We start from the raw sequence: 27,270 nt of genomic DNA, 5'->3' as shown, positions 1-27,270 counted from the left end.
GGAGTGGAGCATCTCCCTTATGATGAGAGGCCGAGGGAGCTGGGGCTCTTTAGCTTGGAGGAGACTGAGGGGTGATCTCATTAATGTTTACAAATATGTAAAGAGCAGGTGTCAGGAGGATGGAGCCAGGCTGTTCTCAGTGATGTCCAATGATAGGACAAGGGGCAGTAGGTATAAGCTGGAACATAAGAGATTCCAAAGACATACAAGGAAGAATTTCTTCACTATGAGAGTGACGGAGCACTGGAACAGGCTACTCAGATGGGTTCTTGAGTCTCCTCTGGAGACATTCAAAACCCATCTGTATGAGTTCCTTTGTGAGCTACTCTAGGTGGTCCTGCTCTGGCAGGGGGGGTGGACTATATGATCTTTCAAGATCCCTTCCAGCCCTAGAGATTCTGTGAACCTTCAGTTTCATTTTTTCTTTACTTATAAATAGATCACTAATCTCAAGAAAATAAACCTATAAGAAATCTTTAATATAGTCTTAACAACTTCATCTTCCTCTCAGTAGTGTGCTAGCAAATCTACATTCAATAAATTTTGGCATCCTGAGAATAAATATACACTTTATACTTTACAAAACTATAAGGCAAGTTACTCAATCTGCTTTAAAGGGATGCGGGGTGGAGGGTGGGGAAAGAGGTTTTAATGTCACTGTTGAGAAAAAATGAAGGAGCATGGACATGGATCCTGGGGTATAATGCTAAGCCCGTTGGGGCAAGGCAGCCTGGGCTCTAGTTATATGGATTTGGTGCACAATCAAGACCAGAGTCAGAGTCATAGTTAAAGTAGTTGCTGTCACGTAGACAGCAGGCCGCATTCTATTCCCTCAAGGTCGGACTGTTCTTGGCTAAAGGTGGTAGACAACTTCGAGGAAAAACAAGCTGTGAAAAAAATAAGGGAGCTTGCTTATCGCAGAAACCACAAGTAGGATGAACATGAAAATGTAACCTATCAGTTGCTGTTGCTGAGCTAGCTTGAAGCCGGCAGTGTATATAAGTTAGAGCCTGCTTTCAATAAAGTGAAGATTTCTGCTATCACTCACATTGAGTAGGACTGGATTTCTTCCCACCCAGTTGAGGATCGGACCCTAGACTAAGAGCCGGAAAACTTCCCAACATGTCACTTTCATAATCCACACTGAGTTACTTGAGATGTAAGGAGTATTCCTATGTTTCTGAACTTCAAAGGCACAAAAGCTTTGCATTTTCTGCAGTTGACTGTTTGAACTATCACAAGTGAGATAATATGAACTAGCCCCTCTGAATCCTTGCCATTCTTTGGTGTATTTTGTTGTTGTAGTGAAGACAAGCTTCAGCGTAGGCTTGATAGATCGTATCTGTGTAAGCCATTATCACACTTAAAGTAAACATACATATTATTTGAGAGTGTGGGGGAGGCCAAGGTAAGCTGGGTTTTAGTGTGTTTCTAAACACTCTGATTGGTTTGTTTTTTGTGGGTTTTTTTTGTAATATGTGATTGTTTGCAAAGTTTTTTTTTGACATATTGTCAAATGTCAAGAGCTCTGAGATCACCTAGAAGATTCAAAATTAAGTACTTGAATCCAGTCAAGAATGATCTGTGGACATTTTTAGAATTGGAACTTTAGAACTCTGCTCAGAAAAACTTAATTCTGTCATTGTGTCTTGCCAGTGGGAAGAGGCTTGTGCCTCAACTGCTAACCAAAGTGAAAAATCTGCTAAGTTGGAAGCATTAACACAAGATGTAGATGACGTTTATGTGGCTTGGGTGTAGCTCCTTCTTGGAGAGAATGTGGAATCACCACCTTATCATTCTTCAGACTACACCATTAGATGTATTTTGTCCTATGCCCATATATTCCTTCAGAATACCAGAGAGTTTGAGAGATGATCACTTCTGGAAATTGAATTTCACTATTACATCACTCTTAACCTGAACATGACACTAAATAATATGATCTGGTCAAATGCACATACTTGTAAAAAAGACTGTTTAATTAGAACTTAATTCCAGGAAGGATGAATAAGAATAAGAAAGTTACAGCTGTACATCAGCTCAGAAATTACAGTCCTGAGAAGTCTGTTCATAATCCATCATTTCTTGCTTTTCACAGTGCAAGGTTAGTTTGATTACTTAAGAGGCTTAAGGGTAAACAATCACAGAGTCACAGGATGGTGGGGGTTGGAAGGGACCTCTAAAGAGCATCTAGTCCAACGCCCCTGCTAAAGCGAATCCACCTAGACCAGGTCACACAGGAACACATCTAGGTGGGTTTTGAATGTCTCCAGAGAAGGAGACTCCACGTCTTCCTTGGGCGGCCTGTGGCAATGCTTTGTCACCTGCACAGTAAAGTAGGTTTTTCTTATGTTTAAATCTGCTGAACACAGATAAACTCTGAAATCCTGCTTGCATTAAACATTTGTACAGAATATAGCAGTCTGTGTAAACTATTACTAATTATACTAATTGTATTAAAGATAGTCTTTGCTGTAACTCTTAAATTGAAGTGAGTACTAGCTTTTATTTCAGTAAAGTTGGTGCCTGTCAAACTTGATTAAGTTTGAAAGTAGCTTGCTGAGTTTGATCTTTTTTCATGAAATTTCTAGAGGGTGAAGTGCCAGACATGGGACATGATTTGAGTTCTTCTCTGAAAATTGACTTCTGTTTTCCTTGAGTGACAGATACCAGGCTGTGTCAAATTCAAATGATATAACTGGCTTGTATCAGGAACTTAGGTATTATTGCTGTTAAGTAACCACCAACTTAATGCTTACCTGCTCGTATGATTGTGTTTACAAGAAATTTGATAGTTTAGGGGTTTGCATCCTGTCAAAGGTGTTTTACTGGAATATGAGTAACTGCAGATGTTGCTTATGTTTTACTTGGAGACCGTAAGTCTGCTTATAGGGATGATAATGGAACTACTACAACTTCCAGAAGTTAATCCAGTTCAGCATGCTTTTTTCCTAATTAAAATACGCTTGACAGATAAGAGAGATGATAAATGAATGCCAGATATAGTAGATGGAATACATGCAGTGCTAAATATAAAAACATAGTCCATGACACCATCTTAGAGATATGTTTGAAAATGTATCTTTCAAACAGGGGGGATTATGCATGGTTCTCATTCCAAAACAACTGCTCTTTTTATCAGAAATATTAGATGAATGAGTAGAAACCAAATCACTTTACTAAGGTCACATTTTATAAATACAGGCAGCAAAAGGTAGCACTATTGTTTCAGTATAAGTATTTATGATTCTACAGTTAAGGTTGTGTCATTATAAGGTGTACTTTAAAGGAACTGTAAATTAGCCTGTATAAGCTTTGCTTTAAAAGTTTCTATAAAAGGCCTGAGCTAGGAAACATCTTTGAGCATCTCTTCAAGAAGTGACTCATGTCATAAAAGAAAATATGAAATATTCTGACATAGGAAACCCTTCTGAAATTGCTATTCATTAGTTGTTTATGACATGCATCTTTTCTGAACGTCTCTCATGCGTACATTAGCTGGGGTTCATCTGGAGTACACTTAGAGCATTTTGAGATATATGCGAGGATAGCAGGGATGTTAGAATGATTGTAGCAAATCAAGATCCCATTCTTCCCCTTTTTACAGAAAAATTAGAATCTGGACACCAGTGGAGGTGAGAGTATGACATTTTTTACAGCCTTTTGTCTACGTCTGTAATTGCATAGTGGAATTTGCTGTGTTTAATGCTATTTAGTACAAGTAGTCACAGCATGGTGGGGGGTGATAGGCAGACTGAAACCCTAAGAGAGAGGCTACCAAAAAAAGCAAGGCTCTGCAATTTACTAAGCATTTTTGCAGATTCTGTCTTCATGTGAGGATTCAGTTCCCTTGTAATGGTAAAATAAAGCCCCTAAAATCTACAGAAGAAAGATATTTATATTTTTAAAAGCAGTGACTGAAAAGTCATTTGGTTATTTCCTACTTTTCCATCTTGTATTTCGAGAATTACAAGTTTGTTTACATTTTTCCTAAACATGCAGCAAGCTTTTTGTAGCTTAGGCACAGTTTGTTGGAATTCAAGAGGAATTCACCAAAAGCAAATATTCTCTTAAGGAGAATGACGAAAATTTTCTCTAGACATTGTACAGTTTTTTAGTGTCTCTTCATTATAAAATTATTATTATAACTCTTCCTTAATAGTGCTTTCATTGATAAGTCCATCCAAAACTATGCTACAGTCCTGACTACCTTATGTTGCCTGTAGTGAAAGATAAGTCTTCTATAGCAATTCTCTGTCTCAAACTATAAACTCACCTACCATGAAGCTCTTCTTTTGGCACAAAGAAATAATTTTTCCCAGCTTTTTACATAAGAGACAAAAAAGCTTGGATCCCAGTCAGTTGTTTTGCTATTTACAGTACTTGTCATTAGCGATTAGATATTTTAATTATAAACACTGTGCACTGGCTTGTGCAATGTTGGTTTTGATTGTTTTCATTTAGTCACCACAAGTATTGGTTTTAGAATGGAATTTTGCAGTATAGCCTACAAGTGTACTCCAGTAAGAACTGTTTTTTCTCGACATTTGTGGTACAGTGGACCAATGATGCATCAAAACTGCACAAATGGTGCAATTAAAATGAATGCATTAATAAAAAAAACCCCAACAAACAAAACCCAGACTATTGTAGCATGTAGCTTGTACTTCTACCACAAAATGTAATACAGTAGGACATCACTTTGCATTTACTGGAGATGCTTATCTACCTGGCTACTATGGAATACAGAGGCTTGTAGCATTCTGGTATGCTAGCTGGATTTTTCTGTTTGTGGTTTTTTTATTATTGGAGAGAATTTCAAGTTTAACAGGGACAGTGACATGTGGTCAAGTGATGATTTCGTATTGCCAGACAAACAGACATGCCTCAGAACACTTTGGAATATCCTGTGCAGATGAGTGACAGTCTGTTAAGGAGACATATCCACTATGAGTCACTAAGCTGAATGCACGAGGTCAACAGATTCATAACACTGAGGTGGCATAACAGTATTTCCAAGTAGGTACGTAGTGATTTCTCTCTGTGCTAGCATTTGTGAAAACAGTTGGATGTTTCCTCTGCTCCCATCACATTTAGCATATTGACAGTCCTCTGCACTGCAGCATCAGAGCAGTTAGTCTGCATACTAACACTAAAAATTACAACAGATTTGTTGTAGTTAGAGCTGTTAAATTACATCTTAAAACAGCATGAGGACACTTTCAGATCTGGTGTAAGTAGGAGCAAATTGATTCATGGGCACAGCACTTAATATGGGGTTGAACTGAGCTTGCAATGTTAACAGTATTGTGAAAATGGTGGAAATCTTAGTAGAAGTAGTCTTCTAAGGTATGAAAGCTTCCTTTTGTAACTAATTCAATGCTTGCTGGCAACTCCTGCAGTGTAGCATTAACATATCGATCAAAGAGCTAGCCACATCAGCATTTCACTGACATTAATGCTCATATATCATAATGAGGATTTAAAAACGATGAAGTCCTATGTAATGTCTTGGTAATAGAATTTAACTGTGATGGAATATTGCTGGTATGATTGTTATTTTCATCTCTGGATGTGCATATGTGTCAGAATAAGTAATACAGGATATGTCATTAGAAGACATAACTTTCCAATTTGCTAAGAGACAGAATATCTTGTTCTGTTGTGCAATATGAATGTTGGGTTATACAAGTCAAGGAAACAGAATCTTGTTTTACATGGCCGCTGCCTATAGTTAAGACAAGAAAGTGTGTTTTTTAAAAAACTCGACTCAGTGGGATGACGTAGGCTTCTTCAGTGAAAAATCTATGGTTTACAACTGTTCAAATATGTTGAAAAAGCCATGAGTTGCACAGAGAACCAACCCCTTATTGTACTTCTGTTTGTTGTTTTGCACTGTATGTTGTTTTCTCAGAGCACTACCATAGACTGCAAATTAACATCAGCAGCAACTGGAGATAAAAACTTTGACAAAAGCCCAACAAAAACAAGACAGCCTCGAAAAGTTGATCTCCGAGCTCGATACTGGGCATTCCTTTTTGACAATCTCAGACGGGCAGTTGATGAAATCTATGTTACATGTGAATCAGATCAGAGTGTAGTAGAATGCAAGGTAAGTCTTCATCTGTTCTTTGCCTTTTGTCTTAGTGACTAATTTTTGAAGTGTGTAAAACTTGTGTTGTACATAGTGTTATTAGATCTTATTTTCTGGATTAAATCGGTTTTTGCTTATTGAGCTATGATTTGGTTAATTTCCTGGCTGCACACCGATTTATTTTTTTCCTGTAATATTCTTGACTGTAGGTGGCACTGTTGTGATTCAGCCTTCTTCACATTCATTTACTTCGCTTTAAGTGGCTTAATTATACATTACTTCCTTTTTGTAGTGGTAGTTAACACTCTTCTAATTCTTTTTGTGGTGTTAAAGTAAGTGATTAGTGGTCAGATATAAAGAATGCCACTGTAAAATTTGCTTCCTGATTTCAAATACCATGTGTTTGTAAAAGCTTGTGCATCTGTGATGATTTTCTAGCAGACTGTATAAACATCATTGTCATTTATTAAAAGTCACTCATTCTTCAGAAATGGAATTTATCAAAAGCATTAAGAGAAGCCAGCAAAAAAAAAGTTTTAAAAGAAATACTAAAGATAGGACTTCTGTTTTCATATTAAAAATGGCTGAACACTACACATTCTGGAAATGATTATCTAAACACTGTAAAAAATTAGATATATCAATTTAAGTAAACTTTTTTCTTATCATATGCATCTAGCTCTCTGCTGTAATCAGACATGGCCAAATTGACTTCGAGATTGGCATACAAATATATTTCATTGAAAGCAGGTTTGAAAACTGAACAGTAGCTAGAGGCTTCCAGCTCACTGGTTGGTCTAACACAATTTAATGTTTTCTTACTGAATTGTCTTCCTGCTCAGGAAACTTCTCTGGAGAATTTTTTGGTTTAAGAAAATCAGTCAGCCTTGCATTGTAATTAAATTACCATTTTAAACTTTTGTGACTGGAAGAACAGAAGCGCTCTTGTATCATTATCACATATTTTGGGAATTAGATAACATCCAGCATTTTAATCGTGCCACTTGATCTGTTCTCAGATGGAGATACTGCATAGCCTAAGCGAACAGTCTTCATTTTAGTAGATGCTTGACAATGATGAATGTATCTGTGTGTGTCAGATTACTTGTTTGCAAAACAGAGGGAGGAAAAACCCAAAAATGAGTAAACACGGGAGTCCAATGTCATGTGTTTTAAAACTTGTAACATTCATGTTACTTTTACTTTTTGAAGGGTCTTTCTTCTCAGCACAAAGAAATGCTTTACCTAAGTAGCTGGAATATACATTTGTGCTATGATCTTTTCTTTGTGAGGTTTCCTTTTAAAGGTTACTGTTAAGTCGTGATTATTACTCTTTTGAGAAATTACTAAAATTTCTGCTAAGCCATGAAATATAAAATTGTTGAGTCTTGCAAATTGTTTCTACTAATAATATTTCACTGCCATCAATTCTATTCATTGTCATTTATTTTGGGGTGGTTATTGTTGACAGTTCAGTCCTACCAAAGGGGAAGCTGTCAGTCTGTCCCAGCTAACCACTTACAGCAGAATATTTTAGCTGCTGTCTTTTGAAGTGAGCACTTTGTCTATTAAGAGTTCTGTATATAACATTTTTGATACTACATACAGGCTTCAACTAAGGAGTTGAATGACAATCAAATCATTAGCTTGGAGATCTGTTTTAATTTTGGATAGAATATTAATAATAAGGAACTACAGATCCCTGCAGAAACTGTGAGTCTTCCTCACCTCTGATCCTGAAAAGCCAGTGCTTGCTGTCAACTAAAATACCTTGTCTGAACGCAGCATTCATGTTCTAGAATATAAAGAAAGTGTTTATTGCACTACCTCAACCTTTTAGAAGTTCATAAATTAAAATTTTGAACTTGTTTGGTTAGCAAATGGTACTTATTAAGACGCACTCATGTGACATTGTTCCAAGAATTCAGGTAGCTTAGTAAAATGCCTATGTACTGCCTTTAAAACAGTTGAACTCAGTCTGACTCAGTTCAGGTAAATAATCATCATTTGCTATCTAAAACACTTGTTTTATTGCTTTGGTTTTGGTAGTTCTGTGTACTTGCTGTCATGTTACTCCCAAGCACCAAGTTTCATACTTTGTATTGACTCTTCTAATCATGCCTCGTCAAGATCTCTGGCCCTGCCTTTTCTTGCTGCTTGAAAATGTAAGCAATGAAGGGAATCTAGATTCCCTGTTTTGTGACAGCTTGAAGGAAAGATGGCTGTAGCGAGGTTCTACATGTTATTTCAGGGGTGGCTCTGGCTGATTGAATGTGCAGGAGTGGGAGGATAAAAAGTGCTTTTAGGCCTCTGAATGAGGTGAACGGGAATGATGGCATAATATGAGACATAGTATGAATTCTATGTGGTCTAATGAAGTATCTCTCTAACTCTTCTGTTTTCTGTAGAACTCTAGTAATGTGTGGTGTGGCAAAATATGTTAAGCTTGACTGACAGGAAAATAGTGTCTATAATGTGCATAAATACTTTTCTTAGGCTTTTGGACTTAAGAGGGCAGGTTTAATGCAATCACACCATGTGTTTTGTCTGTCCTTGTGTAGCTACGATTTTCTGTCATCCCTGCCATAACTTGTAATATCAGTGGGCCAATTTAAATTAGTTTAGTCATAGTAGATATTGTAAGAGTAGGTGACTAGTCTGGGAGAAGACATCCTGGTAAGACTCACATTGCAGAAAAGAGTGCCACTCAATCTTTATTAGACACCAGGGAATTCGGTGAGAGAGCAAGTAAGTGCACCAGCTGAGGGAAGAGGGATTGTGTGCATAGTTGGTTTTGTTTTGTGAGGTGGGATTTTTTTTCTTATTTGTTTGTTTTTTAAGTAAGAACTAAGTGAAGTGCATGTCATAATGTAATTTCTGGCACTAGAGAAACCAGTAAGGAGGTAGTAGAACAGGCTCTGCTGAATGCATGGCTTGCAGAACCACTTAAAATTTTAATGCTTGCAGTTGTTGTGGGTTTTTTTAAATTGTCATTATTTTGACTTCTTTTTGGGCAGGAGAAATTCAGCAATTTTTTAGGCTTTTTCCATTTTATATATGACAGTACTGATCTTCTGAATATTTTAAGTTGAAAATTCCATTGGTAATAAAACCTTTTACTGAAGCTCATGGTGAAAATGAGAATGGATTAGCTTCACTTCTACATTTGTTTTTGCAAACTTTTTATATTATATAGAAAAGTATCTAGTGGTTAAAATGTTACGAGAGATACCAACAGGCACATCAGCTCTGTTGAAAATGGATTAATGTATTTCTGCTATATCTAAAGAACAGAGAGGATTTTGATAAATGACAATTCCATATTGCCGCGTTTACTTTTCAGACTCATTTGACAGAATATCTTATGAGCTCTTTTCATGAATTACCATTTTAATTTTTAGTACTGGATATATGTGGGAAAAAATACTAAATCAAGAACCAAAATACGCTTTCCTTTGTTTTTTTTTAAAGTGGGATTTTGAAAACTCCTTTTTATTAAGACAAATCCATCATATCAAAAACCTTCTTAATTTAAATTTTTTAAGGGATAGCTCCTCAAATTTATGTCTTGATCAAATAGCTATATGCAGTTCCATTGAAACATTTTAGTTGTATAGAGATAGTCTTAGAAGATCTGTGTAAAAATTAAATATGAAAACTTTTGGCATTTAAAACCTTCGGATTAACCTGGTATAAAAGTGTTCTTTTTCATTTTTTAAAGTTTATTTTATACCTTTTGATCGCTTGCATTCTTCCAAATTGGTATAGTTTTATTGATTACATTGTCACTGAAGATAATGTTTGATGCTCCCAAATCAGAAAGGACTGTAGTGGCTGCTTGTGGTTGAAACTGCAGACGAGAGGGTTGTAGTAAGGGTACAAACAGTGGAAATGTCTGTAAGAGGATCTTGGTTGTGTATATTTTCTCCCAGCTTTGGGCACTGCTGAAGTTACTATTTCACTATTGATTTGGAATTGAGAGCTCTCAAATCATGTATGTAGACCTATAGATATGGCTTCAATGCTTTATCTGTAAAAGTATAATGAACACAATATTTTTTCTAAAATAAGGAATTCTTACATTTAAGCATCATCTTATTGCATATAAATCGGTTTGTGCAGTAGTGGTAGGCAGAAATTAGATCTATTCTAATAGATTTTGCTATACCCTTCTACATTTCAAAAGGCAAATTGTATAGATGTTCTGTACATTAACTAGGTTTGTATGTGTCTAATGTTTATATGAATATTTTATTACCCTGTGTTTTTAGGTTTGAATGGCAAGCCTAGGCAGAAAAGAAATAATAATGTCTTTAAATCTGTTTCTGTATGCTAAAAGGAATTGAACTCAAAATTATTTGTATATGGAGGGTAGATTCTGTCAGTTTTGGCCAGTGGGATTTTGACTAATGCAAAAAAAAAAAAAAAAAAAAAAAAAAGAAAAGGGTCTTCTAATGTGCTACTGTTCTTTTATGGTCTTCAAGTGTCTCAGCAACAAAGTTTAAATATTTTTCTTACTATATATATATAGTTCTAATAAAAGGAAACAGCATACCTCACATGTAAAACACTTACTGATAGAGTTTGAGCAACTTGCTCTACTAGCTGTGGCTATAGTAACTCTAGAAGACCCTCGCTCTACTTTAAACTTAATTGCTGAACTTTTTCCTCCTAGAATGAATTAATGGCTTACACCATTTTTTTCCCTTTCAAAAAGATGAATTTTTGTTTTAATTTTCATGAAATAAAAATTTAGTTCTATACTATTTCTAAGTTGCTGGTTAGCATTGCTTAATGCAAATGCAAACTTTTGTCTTTCTACCTAGCATTGGTGTATTTCTGTAATGTTTTGGCAAGGGTAGTTTCCCTCCCTGTTTCTCAAGCTTACACATGCATTCTTAAATCAGCCTGCCTTGACTGTAGTTCAGTGAAAACAGTTTAAGTCTGCTTGAGTTTTTTTTCCTCTTATAAAATGGAAAACTCAGTCATGAAGTTCTGTTCTCATTCTCATAGCAAAGTTCTGTTCCCATACTCTAAGGACGTGGGTAGAGCCTTTCATTGAAAAGATTTGACATGTTCCATGATGTTATGTGAAAGAACCAGCTCAAGCAACTTTTGTTAGGGCCTTCCAGTCAGTGATAGCTGTGAGAGAGTTAGAGTTGATTGAAGGCCTCCCTCTCTCCCAGAAGATGAGAAGAACATACTTAATTAACATCTCTTGCTGAGAATATCTTGTGAGGGCTGCTTTTGCTTCTGAGTATGTGCATTCTAATGGTTTCAGTTTATGCATGCAGACTGAGACCCATGGTCATCCAGACTGGTTTCTGGTTTTTAAGACAGCCAAGATAATAAAACTGTTTCTGAGCATTTTGGAACTGAAGGTAGAAAACCCAAGATTTTCCAAACATCAGTTAAAAACAAAATCTGCAGTAATTCACTGTAATGGTCAAGTTGATCCAGAAAGAATCTTCCTCCTGTTTCCACTGATAAGAGCCAATTCAACTCTGTCCATTTTACTTCTTATGAAGAAAAAAAATGTGATTGTTTTTTTACCAATACTTTTCAGTTTTAGAAATGTGAAAAGTACCCAGCCCCAGTGAGAAAAAAAAAAAAATAGAGTCAGAGTTTAATACCTGAGGCTTTTGGGAGTAATAATTTGTTATATAGCGAATTTCACTTCTTTTTCTGTAGTGCTACAAACCCTAAGAAAGGTATCCCAAAAAGGATGGTGAAGTAATTTACTTCCTCAATGCAGGCCTCAATGTACCTCTTTAGGTACATTTTTCTTGTTCCAGTGTCCTGGATTGCTCTGGGTCTCTGGGTGAAGAAAATATTGGCTTTTCAAAGGAATTAAAAAAAAACAAACAACAAACAAAATGAAGCAACCCAAACTGCAAAATCTGTGTGGTTTAATTAAGTTTTATTTAGCATCTTTTCCCTTTAACACCTATATTATTTTAATTCGTAATTATTTCCCCATTAGAGTCCTCTATTAAGTGTACTTCTATCCTTAATACCTTGTTGTACTGATGCCTTCATTATTTGAACCTGTAGAACATTTCCAGTTAGAACGAGAATTTCAGCATGGACTGAGCTCTATTCCATATGATTGAATCCATTTTCTTGGCTAAAACCAAGATGATTATGAGGCTTCCTTAAAGCCTAAAAGAATTAATTACATATTAGAACACGTTTAATTATTTTTCTGTTTCTCACAAGACAATTTTTCAGATCAATAGGTTTTTATGAAATATCATAGAATGAATGAATCGTCGAATGGGACCTTTAGAGTTCATCTAGTCCAACCTCCCTGCAGAAACAGGTTCACCTAGATCAGGTTGCATAGGAACATGTCCAGGTGGGTTGTGAAGACCTCCAAGGAAGGAGACTCCACAACCCCTCTGGGCAGCCTGTTCCACTGCTCCCTCACCCTCACAGTAAAATAGTTTTTTCTTATATTTAAGTGGAACTTTTTGTGTTCCAGCTTCATCCTGTTACCCCGTGTCCTGTTGCTAGCTAGTATAGAAAAAAGGGATGTCCCAACCTCTTGACACCCACCCTTTAGATATTTATAAATGTAAATAAAATCCTAAATATATGTTCACATTGTTCAAGAAGGTCTGATTCGACAGTTGAAATATGTCAAAAGTATACTAGGCTGCCACTTACCACTCAGTTAGTGAAAAGTGCATGTGTTTCTATTTCTGAATTGAGAGATACTTAGGAACTGGTATGTTCATGTTCCTAAATAAATACCCCGCAGCCATATTGTAGCAGTCAGTGCTAAATGAAAATTCCTTGCAGTGATACAGGCTTGGGACAGAGTGACTTGAGAGCTGTCTTGTGTAAAGGGACCTGGGAATGTTAATAGACAGCCACCTGAACATGGGCCAACAGTGTGCACCGGTGGCCAAGACCAGTGGCATCCTGGCCTGAATCAGAAATAGTGTGACTGGCAGGACCAAGGAGGTGATTGTCACCCTGTTCTCAGTGCTGTTGAGACCACACCCCAAATACTGTATCCAGTTCTGGCTCTCTCACTACAAGAAGGACATTGAGGTGCTGGAGCATGTCTAGAGATGACCAATGAAGCTGGTGAAGGGTCTAGAGAACAATTCTTCTAAGGAGCAGTTGAGGGAGCTGGGGATGTTTAACCTGGAGAAGCGGAGTCTGAGAGAAAACATGATCACTCTCTGCAGCTACGTGAAGGGGAGCTGTAGTGAGGTGGGAGTCAATCTCTTCCCACTAGTAATGAATGATACAATGTGAGGAAATGGGTTCAAGTTGGTCCTGGGGAGGTTTAGATATTAGGGAGAACTTTTTCACTGAGAGGGTCATTAAGCATTAGAACAGGCTGTCCAGGGAGGTAGTGGAGTCACTATCCCTGAAGATATTCAAAAGATGTGTAGATGAAGTGCTGAGGGATATGTTTGAGTTTAGTGGTGGGCTTTGACTGTGTGAGAGCAGTGGTTGGATTTGATCTTAAAGGTCTTTTCCAACCATAAAGATTCTATGATTCTGATTTATTCCTCCTACCACTTCTTGGAAATTTTACATTTTCATTGTTGTCATCTTCTGCAGATGAGTCAATGAAAAGGGGTTATGATTGGGTATTCAGTCTCACAGATGAAAATGGGTGAGATCTTTCAGAATAGTGATCCATTCTAAAAAGTCAGGTAAGGGAAAGCTGTCATCTCTTCTAGCTGACAGTTTGTATAATCCTAGACCTGCCTCTCCATTCTTCACATCACACATATATATATATATATATATGTAAACACTCTCATACACTCATTTTTATGTAAGTAAATTGTATAATTAAGTCCATGCATATACCCCCTTATTGCTACATCCATTCTTAGGGAGAAAACTTACTTTGGTAATGGTTATGCTTCTCAGGAGCACATACATCCTTGGCAAATAGTGAATTATGGCTGTCACATTGTAGGCGAATCACTGAGGCCAGATGTGGTGAATTTCACACTTGGATCTAAGCGGCCGTGTGTTCCTGCAGCTTTGCCATCTAGAGTTTGCTGCTCAGGGGCTTCTGCAACACCAGTGCGAGAACGTTTAAAAAGGTACATCAATCTGGAGAACTCTAGTCACTGGAAGATTAGGGGTTTTTCCCCTCTCTGCATCTTTTAAAGGTGTTTGTTTGTTTTTCTTTTTAAATATTACTTATCATGTACTGAAGTTGATATAATGAGTCCTTTGGCTAGAGTAGCCACTCCTTTTCATCCTTTCCCAGAGTTTTAAGAACAGTTTTGGCAATCATCTTTGTTTAACCTAAACCTAGAGCTGTCTTTAAGTGTTTGTAATTCAACTGTATGAAAAAGGCTGCAAGGAATTTTTTGAAGCAGTTTTTGTGTCAGATTACTGAAACACCCAGTTAACCTTAAAAACATAAATTTGAAGAAAGAAGAAAGGAACTTAGATTGTCTCCTAAAAATCTATGCTGGTATAACAAAATGGAGTTTATTTTGTTAAATACATAATCTAAAATATTTGGTAGAGATCATGAAACAATAATAAAGTACACATAGTTTGTAAAATAAAACACATATGTCCAGCCTTGAGAATAAGCTCAGGTACAGATGTGGTGACTGAGTTAATTTTTCTGACACACATTCTGCTATTTTGAGCTGTAGTAACCCTAAAATCCTACAATCTTCCATGCTTCCCTGTTCAAGAACAGGAAAACAGATGCAGAAGACATTTCAGAGCTGTATGGAATTTTCAGACTACGTGAACTTCTGTTTTTAAGGATTATAATAGACCTATATGGGACCAAAGTCAAGATTGTCTTGATTCAGGAATACAGGATTATTCTGATGTGGCTACTCTGTATATTAGAGATCCTTGTTGACTGATGAGTAATTAATATGGACATCCAATTGAAGAAACTAGAAGTACAGCTTTAAGATAAATACATAGAAAGCCAAGTAACAACTGACAGCTGGAGAAAAGAAGGAAAAAATACAAAAAGAGCTTTTTGAATGTGCCAGACTATTGATCAGAGAACTGAACAGAGGGGAGAAGGAAACAGGAGCTGTATTGTGAGTGTTTTTAGCTTTATGTCACTGATTTTCTTTTAAGCGTTGCTTTTTAACAGTATTGCTTTCTTTTTTTTAGTTTGAACTGTCTCTTTAAAAATAATATGGGATGGATATGACCTTGAAAAATAATGGGATTTGAAATTGTTTTGACTCTAGTGCAGCCGTAGCCTACCCCATAAAGGTTCCTTTTTGTCAGCACCTTCTCAAGTGGTACAAGTTTCCACTGCTTCAGCACCACGGGGTATATCTGCTACACTCGGTACCATAGGTGAGCTGGAGAGCTGTATTGATGTCCAGGACCCCGGAGCCCTGCACGCCAGTATTGTGTGTCAGTAGGACAAAGGGATGGCGCCAACAGTCCTGCTGTATGCGCCAGTAACTAGAATTAATTACAAACCAATCGAATCCGTTGCAGCCAATTGGTAAACTAATTGGTAATTTTAGCTGTACATCTATATGTAGTTATCTGGATGCCTGTAACAGCGCTTTCAGAGGCACTTTTGTTCTGCTTCATCCTGCTTGACAAAATGGCCCTCATAGCTTTAGGGAGAAAGATGTGCATCAGTGAATATGGGGCCACTCCAGCTGCTTGTCTTGTTTGTATTCCCTTGTTCGTACAACATGACTCGGGTTACAGCTGCATGGTTCTGCTCTGATCATTTCTGATAATGTGTAGCTAAACATTCCTTAAAATAGGTTAAGCCATTTATTGTATTTTTTTCTTTGTGCCAACTAACTTAGGAAGTGTAACTCATATTCAGATTTCTTTTTTGAGGACTATCTCAGTGCAGACTCAAAAAGCAAATGATTCAGAATTAAATTTTGCTTTCTGTGCTCTTATTGTTAGTAACCATCAGCACAGCTTAGTATGGGCTAACCTAAATGGACATGAATTGAATTAGAAAGCTGAAATTTTATTAGTGAAATTGAAAAAAGAACTCACTGAAATAGCTGACTTGTTCATTTCTTGTAGCAGACTTTACTTCAGAATTATTTTGGTGCTGTAAACTAACTGCCTTGTAAGAAAGATTTTTATTGGCTTTTTTGTGGAGGGTTTCAAAACAAAGAGCAACTTTTACATCAGCAGTGGCATTCTTTTTTATTTCCCTTGTGTTTGACTTTTCCCTTCTAACAATGAGGAAATGCTCCATATCTGTCGTATGTATTAGTTAAAAGGATACGTATGTGAGAATTGAAGCCGAGTTTCAAACTTGCAGTTGCATTAAACAAAATGAATAATCATCCATATGACTTTAAATGAAAAAGCTTTTTGCATACATTAGAGGTCCTTTTTCTGTTAAAAGGATAATTAAAATTAAGGATGAATGGGACATGATCACAAAAATGTGCCTTAGATACCTGTATTGTTGTAGAGTGATTTTACTGGGTTCAGTGCTAAAAGTTTCACTGTGAAAACTTCTTGTTAAACACTTAAGAACCAAAACATTTTAACTTGCAGTTGCCCCAAAATATTGCTGAGTAATAACTATTTGTTTTGAGCAAAAAATCTTCTTAATGACAACAGAAATCATAGAATCGTACAATTATAGAGTGGTAGGGTTGGAAGGGACCTTAGAGATCATCTAGTCCAAGCTCCTTGCAGAAGCAGGTTCACCTAGATCAGGTCACATAGGAACATGTCCAGATGGGTCTTGAAGACCTTCAAGGAAGGAGAATCCACAACCCCTCTGGGCAGCCTGTGCCAGGGCTCCGTCACCCTCACAGTAAAATAGGGGTTTTTTTGTGTTCCGGCTTCATCCCATTACCCCTTGTCCTGTTACTAACTACTACAGAAAAAAGGGATGTCCCAGCCTCCTGACACCCACCCTTTAGGTTTAACATTATTAACATTATCATGTTAATAATAACATTAACATTATTAAATGTTAATAAGATCTCCTCTCAATCTCCTCTTCTCCAGACTAAACAGCCCCAGTTCCCGCAGCCTTTCCTCATATGAAACATGCTCCAGTCCCCTGATCATCTTGGTGGCCCTGCACTGGACTCTCTCCAAAAGTTTCCTGTCCCTCTTGAGCTGGGGAGCCTAGAACTTATGAGCCTTAATCTTGGCCAACAAGTCTTTAACCTCTTCCTCTTCCATCCAAGGAAAGTCCTCTGCTGTCCTGGCCATCCTATTATCCTTGCTGGACTGGGCTTCCCAAGGGTCAACCTTGACCGTAAAGACTGAAGCAAAGAAGGCATTCAGTACTTCAGCCTCTCTGCGTCCTCGGTCACCAAGGCACCCACCCTCAGTGTTTAGCAGTGGGCCCACATTCCTCCTCGTCATGCTTCTGCTGCTGGTGTACTTGAAAAATGCCTTATTACTGTCCTTAATTTCCCTGGCTAAATTTAATTCTGCATGCCCTGGCCATGTTCCTATACTCTTCCCAAGAAGCCAGCCCCTGTTTCCACCTCTCATGTGTGGCTGCTTTCTGCCTGAGTTGTCCCAGGAGATCCTTGCTCATCCATGGAGGCCTCCTATTCCTCCTTTCTTGTGCACTGGGACACACTGATCCTGGCCTTGGAGGAAATGATGCTTGAAGATTGATCAGCACTCATGGGCACTTCTGTCTTCTAGAATCATATTCCATGAAATCCGTCCAAGTAGATCTTTGAAGAGGCCAAAGTCGGCTTGCCTGAAATCCAGGGTCACGGTCCTGCTTTGTGTCCTGCCTCTTCCACACAGGATCTTGAACTCTACCATGTCATGGTCACTGCAGCCAAGGTTGCCTTCAACCTTCACATCCCCAACCAGACCCTCCTTATTTGTCAGTACTAGGTCCAGCAGCACACCCCTCCTTGTTGGTTCCTCAATCATCTGCGACAGGAAATTGTCGTCAGCAATCTGTAGGAACCTCCTGGACTGCGTGTGCTTGGCTGTGTGGCTATCCCAGCACATATCAGGGTGGTTGAAGTCCCCCATGAGGACCAGGGACTGTGATCGTGAGGGAGCTCTCAACTGTTCACAGAAGGCCTCATGCACATCCTCCTCCTGATCAGGTAGTCTGTAGCGGACTCCTACAACAATATCAGCTGCCTTGCCCTGGCCATTATTTTTTACCCATATGCACTCTACCCGCTCCTCATCCCCACCCAGGCACAGTTCAGTACACATTAATTGCTCTCTCACATAGAGAGCAACTCCACCTCCACGCCTTGTCAAGCTGTCCTTCCTGAATACATAACCCTCCATGGCTGTGCTCCAGTCATGGCAGCTGTCCCACCACATCTCTGTGACTGCAATGAGGTCGTAGCCCCACATCCGCACCCACATCTCCAGTTCCTCCTGCTTATTCCCCAGGCTGCGTGCATTGGTGTAGAGGCAGCGCAGGGGCTTACTCAAACACACAGGTTTCCCTGGGCAGGTGCAGGAGGTTCCTTCCTGGTTTGGCTCTTCCTCAGGGTGGTCAGCCTTCTGCATCTCAGCCCAGTGTGCAGGTGAAGGGCACTTATCATTGCATTCCCTGTCCTGCCCTGTTTCCCAGCTAGAGGGGACAGCTTGTTCTATTTTGCTTCTCCCCCCACCCCCTAAGTTCCTTAGTTTAAATACCTCTTTATTAAGACTTTGACGTAGTACAGACTTCGCAAAACAGCAACATATTGTCATAAATGTTTTTCCTTTTACCATACATTAAGTCTATATTTAATCTCTGCATGTGAGGCTTATGTGAGTTTTCAAAGAATTTAAGCTTCATTTATGGATTTTTATTATTTTCAGCATGTCGTTGTCATAGAGTACAGTTTACTTTTTTTCTTGTCTTCGAAAGAGTAATGAAAGCTGCTGCTATTTCTGATTGACACGATCTTGAACTGTTTCCATTAGAAGTGCATTAATGTACTTTGGGTGATAATCAGTGCTGCTGAGAAGGTGCCTCATGCCTGTTGGCTGTGATGGTCTGTGTGGTTTTTGACACTTTCAGTCATATTTTTTGAGATTATATGTGAAATGTAAGTGATTTCCTAGCTTGCTGCATGGTAAAGATTTGCTCCTTCCTCTGCCAGTAACAGTAGATAACTATAGTTTGCTCAGGGAACAAAGCCAAGAGCTTAATCATATGGTCTTTTTCCCTGCTTGGCTGTGAAAAAATGGCAGTGCTGTCTGAGCAAAGACTGCTGGATCCCAGCTTGCCTTTTAATTGTTTATTGTTTCAGTACGTAATCTGACCTTACTGTAGATACTACATTTGTACATTTAACCAAACTAGAAATCAGTAGATAAAGTCAGTAATTTCTGAAAGTTAAGGATATTTTTACCAGAAACCAATGTTTTAGTTCCCGACCACTCGGCCACTGGTATTCTATTTGTTAATTTCTTCCTGATATACTGTGAAGTAAAGTTAGTTTTAAATATCTTTTCATAACAGCTCATTTTATTTGTTAAAGAACAACACATAATTTAGAAGATTCTAACAACTTCATCAAGATTTTGCAGTATTTTGAACACAACTCCAGGACTCCTACATAATTTCTGACATTATATGTTTCATCCTACCCAGGAATGCTGGGATGGATTAGATTGTTTTTAATATCCCTTCCTATTGTGTTATTTTATGATAATGTGAAAAACTTTCAAGCTGTAAAATATGTTTATGACTCTAGCTTTCAGTGATAATTAATGTAAAAAAATGCATAAATTCCTTGGTAACTCCATATAGTTCATAAGTATTTATTAAATGCTAAAATATGAATTGGTTTGTAATAGTCAAGTAGTATAATCTGGATGTTAGAGATATATATTCTGGACATGTGACTGCTGCATAGACAAGAACATGCAATTAGTTACTTTTTTCACCTGTTGTGGTGTGTTGATCAGAGAAGAGAATGCAAACTTAGCATTTTATCCTGTTTATTTCTGAATGAGTTTGTCACTACACATGTAATTTTATAAACCAAATGTAATGCTGCAGTCCTTCTCTTTCTGCCTCTCAAAATGTCACCATGAGAATCTTTTTGATTCAAACCTGCTTTATTAGTACAAAAGTGCTGGTAATCTCACATGACAATAGGTCTGTCATTAATCTGGACACATACAAGCAGATATCATTTGTAAGTTCTGCCCACTTGAAAACCTGTAGGAACAGGGTATGGTTTGTTGAACTTCAGAGACATAAGAAGGAATTCTTTTCTAGTGCAGGGATCCCAGGATTCTCCAGAATGAATTCCCTTGTTCTGATGCAGTTGCCTTTGTGTATTTTTACTTTGCAGATTAATCGTCACATTTTTAGTCTCCATTCGTTCTGTTAAATTTTACAGGCAGTCTTGCTTATTTGATGATGTATGTCCAGCATATTTTAAAAGGTAACAACTCTGGCAAGACTGTCCTGAAACAGCAATACTAACATATGTTAGGAATTATTTTCTTGCCAATATTTTTGGTTTGTCTTTAGGTGTTGGTACTCACAGAGATCTTGGAAAATATACACATTTTTTAATAGGATAAATATTTTAGTGTTCATTCACATAAAAATTGTAACTATCTGGGCTTTTTTGATTTTATTTTTTACAAGAGTGAAGAGACTAGTAAATTTCCTACTAATTTTTTACTAGAGACTAGTAAATTTCCTACTTTATTTTCAGTTCCTTTATTAGGGTGGGGGATTGTTTTTTGAATACAAAAGTTGATGCAAAGTTACCTTTCAGGAAGTCCTGATGATGCTTGATAACTATGTAAGGGACTTCAAAGCATTGATTGACTGGATACAGCTACAGGAGAAGCTAGAAAAAACCGATGCTCAAAGCAGGTAATTAGATTTTTATAGCCTTTTAATCTACATCCAATACTATCTCATAGTAAACAATGCGCCTAGTATTGAATTTATGCCTTGGTGTCTAATGAAAAGTAAGATTTTGCTGGTATAATTTGTGTCTGTAGAAGATGGGAGACCTGTAGTATGTGTGGAGTGATACCCTCTAGTTCTTCCACTTTCCTTTGTTAGGTAGTGAGCTCAGTCCCTCATCTGCCTAGACAGAGACAAAAAGTAGAGCAAATGTGACAGAGTAGTTTTATTGGTTGATTATAGGTTGTTAATCATGCTAGTAGTACTGGAACCAGTTAAAAAAATAATTTATGTGTTTTTCAGAGCCTATCTTCACCAGCACTGGATTCTACTAGTTGAATTTAGTTTTTAATTGCCAGTTGTAATTTTAATGTAATCGGAGAGCTTCAGGAGCAAGAGTTAGAAATAAAAAAGAAAATATTGTTAACTTCAATGAGCTGCATAATGCAACTGATACTCTGGCTTTTGTCTCAAACGCTCTGTGTTTGGACAAGAACATTTTATGTTAGTGGCAGTTAAATCAACCTCTTCAGTTGTCTTTGCAAATACACTTTTATCAGTAAATGTTATTACTGGCAAAGTTTGGTATGTTGGTAATATAATAGAAAGAGTGGATGGTGATATAATTGGTTAGTTCTAGAATTTTTTCTGTACTGAAGGTATTTGATTAACTGTATAAACTTGTATCAACCAAAACAGTTATTAACTAGATTGAATGCAATGTTACACAGGATAGGCAAACATAAGGTAGCTTAAATGGTTGTGGCCTTTGTTGTGCACTGTTATTGTCACTAGAACTAGAGTGTATTTCCTGTCCTACCCCTGATCCTTTCCTTTTAACTGTTTAATGTAACCTGGTTTGATGTTTGGTCCCACACTGACATACAGTAAGCATTGTAGTCTTGAGAGTGTGCATCATTTTTTATGTAGGTCTTACTAATAGAGTTTGCAGATAGTGTAGAAACAATTACTAAGATGTATGATTAAATTCAGCAGTATTTGTTAGTACTTCTCAGCATTTGTCGGTGTTGTTTTTCCTTTAAAGTGATAGAGGAATACTTACTGTGAATTTCATTTTTAAACTTTTCTTTCCTGGCTTTGCAGACCTACGTCATTAGCCTGGGAAGTAAAGAAAATGTCTCCAGGACGCCACGTGATTCCTAGTCCATCAACAGATAGAATAAATGTGACATCAAATGCTCGAAGAAGTTTAAATTTTGGGTATGAAACCAGATCATAAGTTTATTAAAGCTAAAATAAAGATGCATTTGAAGCAGTGTGCATGAATATGCAATTTTTCTATAGTTATCAATATATTGTTTTGCTGTTTATTAAGTCATAGTTACAATTTTTTGCCTTCATGAAAGAAAAGCACATGTTCTGTAAAAGAAAATCCTATCAGTGACTCAACTTTTTACATACTTTGTTATATATTTCATTATTAGTCATTCCAAAGATCTGAAGATAAAATTAGTGTATTTCATGTTATCTGTTTAATACTCTCTTCCTACTACAAAATGAAGGTCTAAGTGTCTGTAATTGGCATTTTATAATTGCCAGCGTATGCAATGCAAATGAGCAGCTGAACATGCAAAAATAAATACAGGTCAAAAGGAGTTAATGTAAAGTGAGATTATGGTGATTCTGCTGAATAAGAATGTTACTGTTTTAGAGCATATTATTACTACAGCAACGCATCTTTTACTAGTTAAAAATGAAAATGGCAGTTCAAAAACAGTTCAGCAGAAATACACTTAAACACCGGTTTAGAGTAGCAATGTCTGGTGCTGTTTCTGTTCTGGAGACCACGTTATGTGTGCACTCTAAAACTTGCTCAGAGTATTTTTTAGGTCATTCAGGTTTGTATGTTTCGTGAGTGGTTACAGTGTCCTCAGCAGAGATGTAATGGTAAAATGTTTGGTTAGTACTTCTGAGCATTGAACTCTTAAATTTTCAATATCAAATATTTATACAAAACTAGTATGAAGTGTGCTTGGGGGAAAAAATTACTCAAATGGTGCTAGTCTCTTTGTAGATGTGTGTATTGATACCTACCTGACAGGTGTCTGCCTAAATGCACAATGATGGGTGGAAAATGTGCACAAGTAGTTAGATGAAAAATTGGAATCTGGTGCAAATCAGTGCTATCTTATTGGAATACAAACAACAGGTCAGCACAGCAACATCTTTCAGCTAAGCCTTCTCTTTTTTTTGTATGTCATTGAATGTTGCTGTTTATTCACCATCACAAGGAGATAATTAACAACTATGTGCAGCTAATAACAAAATTAATTTCCTGTTCTTCAGAAAAAAAAAATCTGAAATTTAATTAATTAATTAAATTTTATGTTCTTCTGTGCAAACTTCTTTTGTCTTAGTCTGATAGTGTGACTCAAAGCATAACAGCACCAGACAACAATATTTTGTGTGTGTTTGAGAAAATAGGATGGAAAATAAGGGTTTATACATACTTTGTACTATTAAAATTTTTGACAGAATGCTGGGAATTATTAGGAAAGGAATAGAGGACACAGATAAGGTGGTATTGTACCACTGCAGAAATTCGTAGTGAATTACTTTTACCTTTGGTTGTCTTCATCTCTTCCCAAAGAAAGTTGGAAATGTACAGAAATTGAAAACAGGAACAATTGGAAGCATCAACAATATTGATGCAAAAAGAAAATAATTTGGAGAAGAGATAATGAAAAGGGAATGATAAATATCTTACAGAAAAAATGAATTGGAAATTTTTGTTCATTATTTTGAATTAAAAGGAATTCTGAGTACTATTCAGAGTGATCAAACACCAAGCTTAAAACGATAGAAGTATTTTTCACAACAATATGTAGAGTTTGTTATTGTCCAATGGTGCTGATGGAAAAGCATAAATTATTTCAGAATTTAACATAACAAAGATTGAAGTCCATCTTTGGTTATGAAACATAATATTGTGTTTAATAAATGACAGCAACTTTTCAGTGTGAAGTGCTGCAACCTGGAGAGTCTGCCAAGGGAAAAGGCATTCTGTCCTCTGCAGTTCTGACAGTCTTTTTGCTCAGCTGTATGGAACTATCAGAAAGAGGGTACTGGGCTGCTTCTGGTTTCCACACGTGAAGTAGTATTGCATCTCAGAGGATCAATGGGAATTACTAAAAACAAACGATCCAACCAGCCATGTTTTTATAATTTCTGAAATTATTTCTGATAGGGTTTTTTTGATGGCTGTCTTGGTAAAAATAGGAAATAATGACAAATTGATTTATCACTAAGCTTAAAATAAGTGAACAGTCTAGTTATATGGGGATTTTCTACACATCTCTTTGAAACTTAAAAGGTCTTCATTTCTTTATCCTTGAGTTACTTTAACTAATGAAGCACCTGGGTTTGTTGGACTGTTTTAATCAGTGTTGTAAAGCTTGGAAGAGGAATCAGTTTTATGATCGCAGATAAAAAGACTTCTGTTACAGAAGAGAATTGGACACTTCTTGAACATGTGCTTCTTGAATATTAACATTTTCCAATTTAAAAAAAAATTCTTCGCATTCACTTAAATAAAACTGTATAGATTTGTGCCCTAAGCCTTATGCAGAAAATGGCAACTTTTTGCAAAAGCAAAACAAAGTAATTAAAAAAACCCTGTAGTTCTGTCCATTCAGAAGTTCAAAGTTTTGATGATCAGTGTTGCAGACCTTCCTGCAAGTTAATAAAATGGCCTTCCAGATGTACAAGGTTTTTTTGTTGTGTAAGTAATGGAAAATAGATCTATTCCTGTATTTGGTTAACCTTGTAACAGAGTATGTTGTGGATTTGAGAGCCCTGTGTTTACAATTAAACCTGCACTTCTTTGGACTTCTTCCCCATATGCTTTGTTAGACTCATTACTAATGGTTGCAGCCCATTCAATACAGTTCATTGATGAAATTAGGCTGGAGGTGGGAAGGTGCCGTAGAAGAGCTGTTACATTTGGCTGTAAATACTGTGTTTATTTCTATAATATTAACATTTGGTATCAGAGAAGGTTTCTTGTGCGAATTATTTGTCCATCACTAGTGTTACATGTTTATTCAGTCATTTAAAAATTTTTAATATGAGAATTTAACGTCTTGATAATTTAGTTTCATTGCTAAATATAAGGAATCTCACTTTGAGATCTTGAGATGCAGCACTATGTTTTGTTGTCTTCTGTCTTCCCTGTGACTGGGAATATGTAATATACTATCAAGGCAGTTGCCTAATAGAAACAAAAAATAACCCCAAAGCATCCCACCTGCTGATTTATTGTTGCATCCTTCTTCTGTGATTAGATTTACTGTTTTCTGTGAGCTGAATATGTAGGGATTTTGCTGATGAGAAATCTATTGAAACTTTCATGTTCATGAACTACAATACTATTATTTAAAACTGTGGAGAGAGAAAAGGAGTCAGACTTCATGAAGAGTTACTATAAGCTTTTCTTGTTTTATAGTAGGTTCCAGGTTTTGAAACTAGTTCTCAGTCTGAATAATTGACTGGCATTGAGTGTCCTCATAAAGCTTTCTGATGAACCATTCTGTTGTTTGATTCAACATTAAAAAGAGCTATGACTTTCATTTAGGAACCCTGCAGTGACAATTTCTGCAACACGCTTGGCTCCTTCTGCTGTAAGTTGGGCTGATAAGGTGAAAGCCAATCACGGAACTAAAGCTGCCGCTCCCGTGCTAGCAACAGCACAAACCTGTCTGCCACCTCCAGCACAGAAGTCGTCACGAAAAAATGGCAAGTCTCTTTAATTGGCTTAAGTTATTTTCACAAAATGTATGGATTGAAGTTAGAGTGTGTTGACCTATTTTCAAACCAAAAGAAAGTTTAATTTTTGCAAGGTACAATGTTTAAGTGTGGAGATAAAAGTTTAATGCAGCCTTACATTGGAATAGTTCAGTTTGATACAAAGTTTTGTTTTCATGTGTAGGTAACATTCCACAGTATTTCCACTAACTAGAATTTTGTCTGCTAAAATACCAGTACAGAACACCCCAAGAAATGAAAGGTCTTCAGTCACAAACTGACAATCTGACTGCAACTTGAAATGGTTTGAAAATATGAAAAATAATACATGCCCCAGAATCTGTGAAGGAGCTCAAAATAGTTTTATGTGCCTACTGAGACCATGTTATTAGAACTGTGTTGAAGTAAAAATTGATGTTTTTTTTTTTTATTTGAGGCCAAGGGTTGCCACATTCAGTTTTGAATTATTTCTCTAAAGATTCTCTGTGAAAAATACTTGGTGTGGGATTTCTTGTTCTAGAAGAGCTTTATTTAGTTCTAGACATAAAAAACTTTGCCACTTCTTTTATAAAGTTACTTTGCACACACTGGAACCCTGAGATTGTCTTCAGAAATGCATTTTTTTCTATTTCTTTCTTCTTTTTTCTCACATGTGGTCCCAGTTGACTTTCTGTAAAATCAGCAGGCTGGGTGTAGAAATGGGTATTCTGAAAGGGATGAAAAAGAAATGTTCATGATTTTCTCTTTTAAAGAAAAATTATTGAAAGAACCGGTATTAATTTAAGGTTCAGTCTAGTAGTAGTAGAAGTCATGTATAGTAGTTTGGAGACATGGTATATTGTAGAACTAAAATACTTTGTACTAATGTCTTGCAATTTAACGTAAATGAGTACAGTAGCATATAGATTACTCTGCTTAGAAATTAGTTGATGATCAATATTTATTATCAAGTGATAATTAGTTGATTATTATATTAAACTGATAGGCTCCAAGCTGTATTGAAGTATCATTATTAGGGATTCTTATGCATATGGAGAAATTTATTAGCTACACAGGGAATAAAAGTGATCAGCACATCCATATAGGTAACATTCTTAATAGGCTAAAAGGAAAATAAAAGACCTTAACCTTACATTAGTTTTAGGCACAAAGAGTCAGTCTTGTGCTGTGTCTTATTGGCTGTTACATGCAGCTAGTGAGCTCCAAAAAGAGTGAAACCACTTAGCTCCTGTAATTCTGGCTTATAAGTGTTCAGTAATTTTTAAAATCTAATAAACTATGCAATTCAGATTTGAAACATTTAGTCTTAAGAAATACCATCCATTCATTCTGAAGGCTTTGTTTATTCTTAAGAATCTCTTCTGACATTTAACATTGGAGAACTTCAGTGTTTTTTCTCATGATTGAATTGTAATGTTTTTAACAAATCAAATTCTTTTTAGGAGCATGTTATCCTTTGTATGGAGACTAAAATCACTTTGCCCAAATCAAATTAACCCCACTGATCGAAGCACTGGAGAATCTGTGAAGTTTACACAAAGGGAGTCACAAAGGCTCTCCACATACATTATTGAAGCAG

The 27,270-nt window shown here is 36.8% G+C and overlaps 1 protein-coding gene across 2 annotated transcripts in view; it reads left to right on the top strand.

Annotated features, from left to right (window-relative positions):
* The window catches only part of SCAPER (S-phase cyclin A associated protein in the ER), a 166,782-nt gene that overhangs the window by 14,719 nt on the left and 124,793 nt on the right, over positions 1-27,270 (top strand). For both annotated transcript variants that reach the window (XM_062000213.1, XM_062000212.1), the window contains exons 5-8: positions 5,915-6,112; positions 20,791-20,891; positions 22,032-22,148; positions 25,522-25,682. In XM_062000213.1, coding sequence (XP_061856197.1) covers positions 5,915-6,112; positions 20,791-20,891; positions 22,032-22,148; positions 25,522-25,682 — 577 coding nt within the window. The remainder of the gene's footprint in view (positions 1-5,914; positions 6,113-20,790; positions 20,892-22,031; positions 22,149-25,521; positions 25,683-27,270) is intronic.

This window comes from Colius striatus, chromosome 7, assembly GCF_028858725.1.
Source record: "Colius striatus isolate bColStr4 chromosome 7, bColStr4.1.hap1, whole genome shotgun sequence".
Lineage (NCBI taxonomy): Eukaryota > Metazoa > Chordata > Aves > Coliiformes > Coliidae > Colius > Colius striatus.
The sequence above is the reverse complement of the archived record's forward strand: the minus strand, read 5'-3'. Positions and strand labels throughout refer to the sequence as shown.